Raw genomic sequence first — 11,124 nt, 5'->3', positions numbered from 1 at the left:
CACATCATCTGAAATTCCCCCTTTAATTTTCTTAAACTTTTTGATTTAAATTATGAAAGTTCATCATCAGCAAGATTTCAGTGACAGATTTTGTAGCTAAAAAAAATTACATGTAGCCTATAAAGAAAGTGATCTGCCTTTCCCTTTGGAGACACAGCCAGTTTTTAACTTTAAATATCAACATTTGCATTTAAATATTCAGATTTCAGATAGAATACAAAAAATGTAGAATAAAAGAAAATTAACCATGTCTTAAAAATGATTATTATTTTTCTTTATTCAACACTAAATAATTGTTGTTGTTTTTGTTGCATATTGTTAATCAAAAGAACACTTTGAGTGGTTAAGTAAGCTATTTGTTCTGCTATTTTACAGATTTGTATCTTCTGTGGGTTTATTAATCACATTGGTACGATTTCTCATCTGATTGTCTGCAGTAACTCTGTCTGTGTAACAACTTGTTAGGACATTCCCCTTTGCTCTTTCATGCAAATTCTTCACAGACAATTAGCCACAAAATGACTCCCTTGTGTTTCCTCGTTCATTACTGAAAGCTGACAGCTCATGGGCAGATTTAGCAGACACCACAAACACCCCATGTTTTAGATATTTATAAATAAATATTTCTGACCAGTCTGATAACCGAATGGACCATTTTGTTTGTGACGACTCATAATGACTGAAAGTTTAGAAGTTGTGAAGAGTTTGAAAGTTAACATGTTTTGATCAGAAGGTAAGTGTGTGGCATGTTGTGCAAATGTGTAGACAATTTTACTCTTATTGCAGTCATGCTACTGATGAAGAAGATATTTTTGTTTGAATATTATCTATTGTAACATCAAAGTAATGTGAATGCTGAACTGTTCTTTATGCGTTACATTAACGGCCACTGGACTTCAAAAATGTATCTTCCTTACATGCACTCTGATTTTTTCTCATAGTCCACTGCACAGCTCCTACATTGCACCTTTTGTACATTTTGTGTTTCTTATATATATTTATTTATATTTTATATTTTTAAATTCTATTTTATATATTGTAATAGCTTCTTTTAATGTATCATTTAAGTTGTTGCTAGTTCTGCTTTATTTCCTTGTTAATTGTTTAGCACCAATACACCAAGTCAAATTCCTTGTATGTGTAAATGTACTTGGCAATAAACTCTGATTCTGATTCTGATCTCCTGACGAAGATCATCTTCTTCCTCCTTCACTCACTCATGCACTGCCCTGCACCTTTACGTGATGTACATATAACTACCTATCTTTTTCTCACTCATGTACCAAATCATGTGCAGTTCAATACGAAAATCTAATCTGTTCAGAGGTCTGGAGTTAATGTTTTGAAGATTTGAGTGTTGAGGCGAAGTAATAAGAAAAAAATGTGGCCTGAGTTCAGAGTCAGAGGAAGGTATTCTTTGTACAGCAAGCAACACATCCTTCCATTTCCACCACATACCTCCATGTTATTCAACACTTGCGTGTTGGAGTCATGAAGATTAGAGAGAGCATAAGGATGTTTTGAGGATATTCAACAATTAGATTAAATGCATATTCACCCTTTGATTTAAAAAAAAAAACCCAACCAACTACAAAGTTGGGTGCATGCGTGCTAACATTTCCTGCAGTTATAGCCGTTTACTTTAATTACAAAAGCAATAACAATTAGGCCTACAACGTTTACTCCTTGAGTGAATCAACACTGAGATTGTTATAATATATTGTTTCAGGGTGTAGGTGATTATTACATTTAATAGGCTAAGATTTTATAAAAGAAAAAAGATAAACACAGACAGGTTGGCCATGATCCTATCAACAGTAATTTACGTTGAGGGTTATGTTTCTTCTCCTGTTTGTTCATGTAGGCCTACATTATTTCAGTATTTTGAGAAGAAAGGCTATATGGCTATTGTACGGACCAAGTCTGGAAATTGGTCTTGTAGCTGGAGAGGTGCCAGTCCACTTCCTGAGCACTGCCGAGGTACCCCTGAGCAAGGCACCAAACCCCCCCCCCCCACCAGCTCACTGTGTGCAGCCCCCTCACTCTGACAGCTCTCCATTAGTGAATGTCCATAGAATCCTGTTTGTGCATGTGTGTATTTCAGCCTATGTGTGTGTAGCATGTCCAATATAACAGAGTGTAAAACTGAATTTAATAAATTATTATTATACACTGAAGCGAGCAAATAAAGGATCTATGAATATAAAATGTTAGAGCAGTGTATGCCTTTAAAGCCGTGTGAACCCTTCTGATCATACTTAGTGCAGCAGTTTGCAAGGAATCACTGAATCATGGGAACCAGAGTGATAATGCGCACTTCTGTGTCGCCAAGGCAACCACAATACGTTTCTGTGGATGAAGTCATTGTTACGCTCATCGTTACCATGGTTACAACCTAGAGAGGGCGCTGCGGAGGAGCGTTCCACGTAAAATGACGCAGGGGGCGGGGGCGGGCCCGAGATGCGCGCTGCGCTAGGCTTGCTTGTTGTTCCCGCAGAGAGGCTGAGAAGATGGCGGCCGTGTCAAGCGGAGGTGCTGCTGGGCCCGCTGCGGCCGGGATTACGCACCCTGCCCGACCGACACACGCAGGCATGGGCCCTCAGAACCGAGCCCAGCCACCCGCCAGCATCTGCCCACCGAGCCGTACCAGCACGGCGCCTGGGTGCATCACCAATCCCGGCCACACTTCGGCCACCAGGCCCCCCCCAGCCCGAGTGGGCCACTACGAAATCGAGCGGACCATCGGCAAGGGAAATTTCGCGGTTGTTAAACTAGCCACACACATCATTACCAAAGCAAAGGTAAGACAAGGCATGTCCACGCGTTAGAGGTTCCTAATTACAAGTTGTCATTGTTTTATATCAAGCCTTTTAGACCATGTACCCAGGATGACGCTGGGGCCTTTAGGCTCTGGAGACACAACGGCCAGTCCGCTTTGGTGACACCGCTGCTCGGTGCTGGAGGAGGGAGGGCAGGGGGGGGGGCCTCCGCTCGGCGCAGAGCATCCTCTCTAACTACTCCTTACAAAGACACTGACCACAAAGTAAACATACTCTATCATATATTACTTGACATGATGTATGGGAAAGCTTCTGAAAGGCCCGAGGTGAGTGTGTGGCACAGCGCAGAGGACGGAGAGAAGGGTACTGACGAAGATGAAAAAGAGGAGACTGTTGGAGCTAGCTTTAGCTTACAAGCTAATTAGCTGTTTGGCTAGCTGAGATCCTGTCCGACAGATACAGTACACAAGGTTAGAAAAGTTTACCAAAGCCCATTGTATAACTTTGAATGGAGGATGAACTTTTAGAGTTGCTTGACCTAGGTTACCTGTGGGTTGATACTCTCCCAAATTTAGCTTAAAAGTAGAGCCCGACTAGCTTTTTCACTTAGCTTACCCTAGCTTGTTAGATAATGATTGAATTGCTCATTTCAGTGCTTCATTTCTAGCACAATAACACATCAGACACTTGTTTTTTTTCTGAATATGCTGATACACTGTCAATGAACAAACAGGAGCATGAAGAAGAAAACTTATGACACCAGACACTTTCTTAACACTGTGTTTCCACTATTGTTTATGACATATTTCTTGAAACTTTCGTCCCTTTTTGTTTTCTAAAATTTAAACACAAACGTTTTTTAAACTACGGCCTATAAAAGCTTAACATCCAAATCAAAACAAAGCAGTCAAAATAAAAACACCAATGAGAAGGTAAACACAGCAGACAGCCATCGCTCCACATAATACTTTTTTAAACAACAGTGAGTAAGCAAGCCAGTACAGTTAATCACAATGCATAGTATAATAAATATAAATAAATAAAAATTGAGTTACATTTTCCCAAAGAAACACACAAAGCACAAAAAGTGTTGCACACCTGGACAGGTGCATAGGGCAGAAGTCCAAGATAAAACTACAATTAAAAGACTCCTGCACGCTGTTGTCTGCACTTTCAATTCCAATTTTTTTTTACATTTTATGTTGGGAGTGTTTATGCCTTTATTGTAGAGACAGGACAGAGGACAGAGTTGGAAATCTGGCAGAGAGAGACACGCGGAAAAGGAGCCAAAGGTCGGATTCAAACCGAGCCACCCAATTCAAGGATCACAGCCTCCATACATTGGGCACGCAGACTAACCACTAGGACAGTGGCGCCCTTCAATTCCTATATATAATATTGTTTCACAATGTTGCGGTACTCTGAATCAACCCACGAAGGTCCAAAATTTCTGCTCTTGGTCTTCTTCGTCCCCTTCCTCCTCCTCGTAGTCTGTAAACCTCTCGCACGCACTCTTCCTCCTTTGACTCTGGGATTGTCTCCATTCAGTGCACTTTGAACTGGCTTATATTGGTTTTATCACAACATTAGCAACAAGTGTTTTTTAGTTGTGAGTGATTTGTGTGTAAAAACTGTGACACCTTTCCTGTAGTTGCATTTACCCTTCTGCCACTTGGGATTACCATCGTGCATCACAGGGCAAAATGTGATTTAGTAAGTGAGAAGGAGTTTAGAGTGTTAAAAAAAGGGGTGAATGATATTTGCAAAATAATGGCTAACTTGTTAAAATTATTGAAGGTTTTGCCAGAAGAGTGATTAATTCAACAAATGGGTTTAAGCCACTGATCATTTGGTTGAAAGAACGGGATTTAGTGTCTGACGATTGTGAAAAACTATTGACATGTTAAAATGAGTGCTCTCTGCCACCAGACACTTTCAGTTTACCGTATGTGGACGACAGTTAGCAGAATACTGGATTATTGGACACATTCATTATCAGACATTATTACAAAATCAGGATATTAAAGAAACACTATCATTCAAAATGAGAGACACTCAGGTTCAACACAGGTCTGTTTTATTCTGTAGATCTTTAACTCAGTGGGCACTCGACCTGGCACCCACGCTTTTTAAAGGTTTTTTGTTTATCCCAAAATGGGCTTTGGACTTCTATTGTAGGTAGGGGAACGTTGGGGGCATTTCAAGCAGAAGGGTCCCACAAAAATTCAGATGCATTCATGTTTGTGTGCGGATCAATGGATCAGGTACCTAAATAATGTTTCCAGGCTGTACTGGCCTGTGTGCGGTCACGTGTCAGTCTGGCTTGGTGTTCTTGACAGGCATGGTCGCGAAAAGCTCAAAAGGGCAAAAACAAGTTTGATAATCTTTTATTGATCCCCACTGAGGAAAGTTAAGGTTGCAGCATTGCAAAGGCAGAAAAGTATGCAATTACAAGTAGTCACTAGTCATCTAAAATAAACTACATCCATGCATGGCCAAACAGAAGCTATAAGGGACTTTTAGAGATGTTGGGCAGAGTTAAATTGGCTAGTTGTATGATTAGTAGTTGCAGAGTTATGTAAAAACAGTGTGGAGAATAAAGTGACAGTGCAAGAATAAATAAGATATCCTAAATAGGAATATGATATGAAATAGGGGATGGCAAAAGAAGTAATCACAAAGCCAAAATTGGTGCATTTGGCAAGCAAATGCATTAAAGTTTAACATCTGCTATGAAACTCTCGTTTGAGCTTCCACTCACAATACATGCAATGAGGTGTAATGCAAAGCTTTTCTTTAATGACGTGACTGTTGTGATTAGTGTGCACATCCCTTATGATGGATGCCTGGTATCAAACACAACAAGCCACAGACTAAACAAACAGACAGCTCCTGTTCTGTAAATGTTTGTTTTTTATTTTACTGTTTTTAATGACACAGATAAAGGTGTGTGTCGAGGGAGCTGAGGCTGCAGCTCTACCACTATGCCTGTGTTGATATACATACAAACAGACAGACAGACAAGAGTCAGATTGCGGTGAGAACCTTCCTGTCAAATCCATGGAGCCAAAAAAAAGTTGGGTCAGGGAGTGCCATGTTTAGAGGAGATTTGTTTAGGACTTTAACATTATTGAAAGACTTTGATGGTTTTGCCTGATTATGCGGAATGGTGGCAGTGTGTGTAGCCTCTTAAAGGAGAAATATAAAAATTAATTTCTTCTTTTTTGAATGTGTAGTGTTTGACTGTATGTGTCATTCTGAGTGTAAGAGATGGACAGATGACAACTTGACAGTCGATCACAGACTGATAGAAAAAGAGTCCTTGTTTGTTGTCTGTTGATTTCGGTCACAGACCAGTCAGCTCATGGTTTTTATCGACTAGGTAAGGGGTGTTCCAGGTTCCCCAGTAGCTCATGAATACCAGAAGAATAGGAGTATGCTTTTAAATGTCTGTTAATGTCATGAATATGGATAATGATCAGTCATTTGAAGAAGTGTGCTTTGTAGCTTTGTTTCATGGCACAGCTTTTCTAATGATCCAGTGAGAAGAGAAGAGGGAGAACATACAAAATGTACAGAGCGTTTTCATTTTTCACGGTTTCGACATAAAACCAATTTGCTGCTTGTTAACTTGTTGATTGTTTGGTATGTGGCGTAAAAGGTGAACCAAATGAGGGTCCAACGGTAACAAGCAGAGACAGGGTGCATTACCTACCTGTCGCCCACATACTGTAGCAGAGTCTAACATACTTCTGTCAACTCCCCTGCCATTCTTGAATACTGGGGTAAGGACAGAAGTCCAATTTAAGGCGTAATTGAGCTATAACAGTTGCTCGACTTTACTGTGCATGTAAACATACTAAGTTGTTCTATGGAGCAGGATGACACCCAGCGGGGCAGTCACTCAGAAGAAGGCCTGGTTATTTATACGAGGTAGCTCAGCTGTGCAGAAAGGGATGGGCCCTTTCTCTGCCTCATTTGCTCGTTTGTTTAGTTAAACTTAAAACACTCATCAGGTTTATTGTCTGGAAGTTTATTTCGCCAGTACAAACATTTCACCTACCGGTCCGGTATGAATTTTGCAAATCATTGTGCATACAGGGTTCTTGATGTAAAATTCTTGCTAACAAAACACAACACAAACCTTGGATTTGTACAGAGCTACAGACCGTCAGGTGCTGCATCTAGAGGTTGAAATAGTTGAAGTTAATCTCCTGATGAGCACCTGCTAGTGAAACTTAAAACAGGAGTTTTGATACTTTCATGCAGAGGCTGTGTCAAATGCAATTGGGGACGTGTTGAGGATGTCATGATAAATGCTGAATTCAGTATATCAATAAATGTTATTGAAGATTATGCCCCTTCAAAAATGAACATTTATTTTCAAATTTTTCTGCGAGGGAATGAGTGCATTTACATGAACTTGAGTATCCTGTTTTTGTGTTTGTGCATGTAAACATCATATCATGATATCAGAAACCAAGATAAGCCCTTATCCCCATTTTGAGAAACCTGATCTTGCTACCTGACTAACTCAAAATGAAAACAGGATACTGTGGCATGTATACGCCTTACCATGGTTTCTGACAGCTGCCAACTACCTGCGCAGGTAGAGACGTAACATCAAAACAAACATGGCGGCCACCAGTCACGCTTACCTGCACCCATTACTCCCTTGTCCCACACTGGCTGACACCAGTCAGAGGTGAGGATGTTTGATATTCCATTGATGGAAATGAGGCATTTAATAGTGCTAAGCCTGCAGTAATCCAGAGGTCTCATTCTTTTCAGAATTCAAAGTTGTTTTCATTAAGATTTTAGGTCTTAAAATGTAAGAAATAGTTCATGACCCTATCAGGTTAAGTCATACATTGCTCTCATTGAATTGATAAATTCAGTGATGAAAACCACAAAAGGACTTCGTCTGAGATTTACTGATTTGTATTTGAAAGAAACATAATCTGCCTGGCAACAACAAAGGATTGTCTTTACCACTGACTAATACTTTAACATCTACATTTTGAGATTGTGAACATTTAAAAATGTGATCAAAGGAACCCATAGACTTTGCTAGGGATTTAAAGGTCATTGGACCCTCTCTGAGATATGTTGAAGTTTTTCTGTCATTATACTGACTGTGGTCATTTCCATTCCAGTGTTTGCATTAAGCGTCCTGAATATAATGTGCAGGACTGCCATTGTGTGTGCATGCTTGAGTGTATTTGCTCGACAGAGGAGGTACCGCCAGTGCCCTTGTCCAACCTGATTTAAAGATCAAGTTTTAAGGCACCTTTGTTGTGCCAACAGCAAGGTGAGCGAGATCGGTGGTTACGTATGGCACTGTGTGCCTTGTACTGATCTGTTTGCCTGCGTGGAAGGACATCCTCCCCCATCCCTCTTTTTGCCTCATTTTCCTGTCTTCTCCCCTTCCTGTTGAGTGTTATTTTTTAGGAAAGAAAAGGATGAGCAGGAGGAAGAGGGCAGGCAGGATGGCAAGCGTTAGGTAACAGGCCTAATGTACTGTGTAACAATTTCAACCCCCTCAGCTGCACACACATACTCTTGCATATATCTCTCAAACATACAGCATCCCCTCCATGTTTCTCACACACAGATGTGACATCATTTGGGTGAATAATACAACAACCGCTGTGTTATTTTAGTTAGTTAGTTAGTCTAGTTGTGTGACTCTGCAGCCAGTCGGCTTCAGGAAGACAGGAACACAGACCAGACTGTTTGTGCATGTGTGTGTTACTTGACACAAGGTAGGACTGCCAGGGCCTCGTTAGTGTGATCGTGTTCCTTTATGATTAACAGGAGTATATCAGCGGTTTGTGTGCATGAGCGTTTCAGAACAATACATGGCAGGATGCATGGTTGCAGCAAAAAAAAAATCACAACTCTGCCATCATCATCATCCACAGCACTGCTTGTTGTCAGAGGCGACTGTGTGTTGCCAAGGCTCCTAGTTGGAGAAAGGTCGCTTCATTGAAGTGTAGTGGTTTCCATAGTGATGACGGTGGTCACAGCCTCCAACTACCATTTCTGGATAGAACTTACTTTCCACTGGTTTAGCCCGTTGTCTGTCATGGAGATACAACGAATGCAATATGCAATGTGTAAAGTGTTTACTAGAGCTGTATACCTATAGAGCTGAATTTGTCAGGTACTCTTAGGCTTCCTGCGTCAGTGTGTCAGACCTCCTGGGTCTTTGGCGTGTTGATGTTGAATTGATACCTCTGTGAGAATGATCAATGTCTACCAGACGGAACCTGGGATGCTGTGTAAAACGTTATTACAACAAAGTGGAACAATAGAGTAGCAGATAGAACCCCCATGATTCCCCTCCAGCCTCAACGTCATCTTTTGTTATTGCATTATTGCTTTAAAGCCCCCTGGCGGCGGAATCTACATATTGTATCTTTAATCGTGATTATGATTTTTGCCATAATCAAGCAGGCCTAACGCTGTCAGGAGTAACAGTATTTACACCCGCTCATTTGACCTCAGGTCACCGCTACAGCCCTCTGCTTTTAATCATCTTGGATTTAAGACAGCAGGACATTGACTGTTTAAACACACCTTCAGCAGGTAGACCCACTGTAATGGTTGATGCTAATCTGTGCTGTGCTCGGCTAAAGATACACAGAGTCACGCCATTTTTGCACATAGCTTGTCACTGTAAACACTGAGATGTGGCCCTGTGGTCAATGAGCATGCAGGACTGCCTGGCTTTGCCCACAAAGTCAGAGCAGAACAAGAACAGGATGTTACACTCTGTTATCGCACGTTACCTTTGTTTACCCTCCACAGTGGCCTGTAGGTGGAACAAATTCACCCGACACTGCACTCAACACCCAAATTTGGCCGATTGCAGATGCCAATTTGCAATCCTGGTCAGCATCGCTTACGTTCTTTGCCTGCTCATTGCATTTAAAGAGACACACACACCAAAACGGAGCGTTCTGAGAGAGCTGGTTTATACAGGGTCACAAACCTCCTCTGGTGCTTGATTCATGTTATATTTTGACCAAAGCACAGCACAGATGTTTCATTTAGACCACAGGGGACTGTTTGAAAAGGGGGATAATATGTCCTCTTTAAACTTATTGGCACTATCACAACCAATAAGTTAAGCAGAATACCGTTTGTATACTTACCAAAATGATTGCACCATACCGTGTGGGCTCTTCTTAGCAAGAGGAAAAACTGCAACCAGCAAATGAATGCGTGCTGTCCAGTTTTCCACACTGTAGCATGTCCCCAGTCTTGTACTCTAAGCCCGATACACTCAAGTGAGTCATTTCCACACATCATAGCAGTGCAAAACACACAAGTAGAACATCTCTGAAAGACGTGCTGACTCATCCTGCCTGTACGCTTTCATCTGTGTGTGCATAAGACAGTCATAGTGTTGACCTGCTGTGACATTAGCGTGTGTGACGCTGTGTGATGCCCTGTGACTTCATACGAACACACACAAACACTCAAGCATGAATTTCAGTCTACCAAGCAGCCTTGGTTAAGTATTGTAAATACTAGCTTTACAGATATAGAAGATATATTTTCCACCTTTTGTGTTTTAGTGCGAGGTAACTCTCACTCGTATGCTGATGTGGGTTAATCCTGGGCATAACACCCTCAGCAGGTGTAAAAATCTGTGTCACCTGTTCATGAAGGTTAACCCCATACATAATATCATGACATCACTCGTTATGTGTGTTTGTGCGTGCATGCCCGTGTGCGCATGTGAGCACAAGCCCGAGCTTCCCTCTCTAGACATGACACCATAGACAGGATTCTTTGTTTAGGATTAGCCTCATTATGGTTTAGCCATGGTTGGATGTTTTCAAAATGAGTAACGCACTGAGTGTGTTTGCATGGTCTTGAGTATCCCGGTTATGAGCCTTATCCCGGGTTCGATTATGTTCAGGATATGGCGTTGAGATGCACACTGAGAAACCTGGTTATTCATATCCCTGTATACATGATAGATAAATACCAATTTCCCGGTTTCTGATTACTGCATCATATTTGCACAACAGTGATGTTTATTTTTTAACTACAGAAACCACGGCAACCACAAATGTTTGGAAACTGCCGTCATATAGCCTGTTCACCACAGGCTTGGATAGGTCAGCATTTTGATGCTTAACTTCCAATTATATTTAATTCTTTCATTACCCAAAGACAAAACTCAGTTTCTTTGTTACTCCAGAAGGTTTCTGAAATCAGGATATGATGTTTACATGCACATGCACAAACACAAAAACGGGATACTTGAAAAACCCGATCAAAACCGGGACAGAATATTACCGTATAATTTCTGACTTTACAGCTTTTT

At 41.1% G+C, this 11,124-nt stretch overlaps 1 protein-coding gene across 3 annotated transcripts in view; it reads left to right on the top strand.

Moving 5' to 3' along the window:
• The first annotated feature begins 2,473 nt into the window (after positions 1-2,473).
• sik3 (SIK family kinase 3) overlaps positions 2,474-11,124 on the top strand; it is a 33,821-nt gene continuing 25,170 nt past the window's right edge. For 2 of the 3 annotated variants that reach the window (XM_020644377.3, XM_020644378.3), the window contains exon 1: positions 2,478-2,801. In XM_020644377.3, coding sequence (XP_020500033.1) covers positions 2,511-2,801 — 291 coding nt within the window. In that variant the 5' untranslated portion in view covers positions 2,478-2,510. Of the gene's footprint in view, positions 2,802-11,124 lie in introns of all 3 variants that reach the window. The other variant, XM_020644376.3, reaches the window with a different exon arrangement.

This window comes from Labrus bergylta, chromosome 11, assembly GCF_963930695.1.
Source record: "Labrus bergylta chromosome 11, fLabBer1.1, whole genome shotgun sequence".
Classification (NCBI taxonomy): Eukaryota; Metazoa; Chordata; class Actinopteri; order Labriformes; family Labridae; genus Labrus; species Labrus bergylta.
This window is presented reverse-complemented; position numbering and strand designations above follow the sequence as displayed.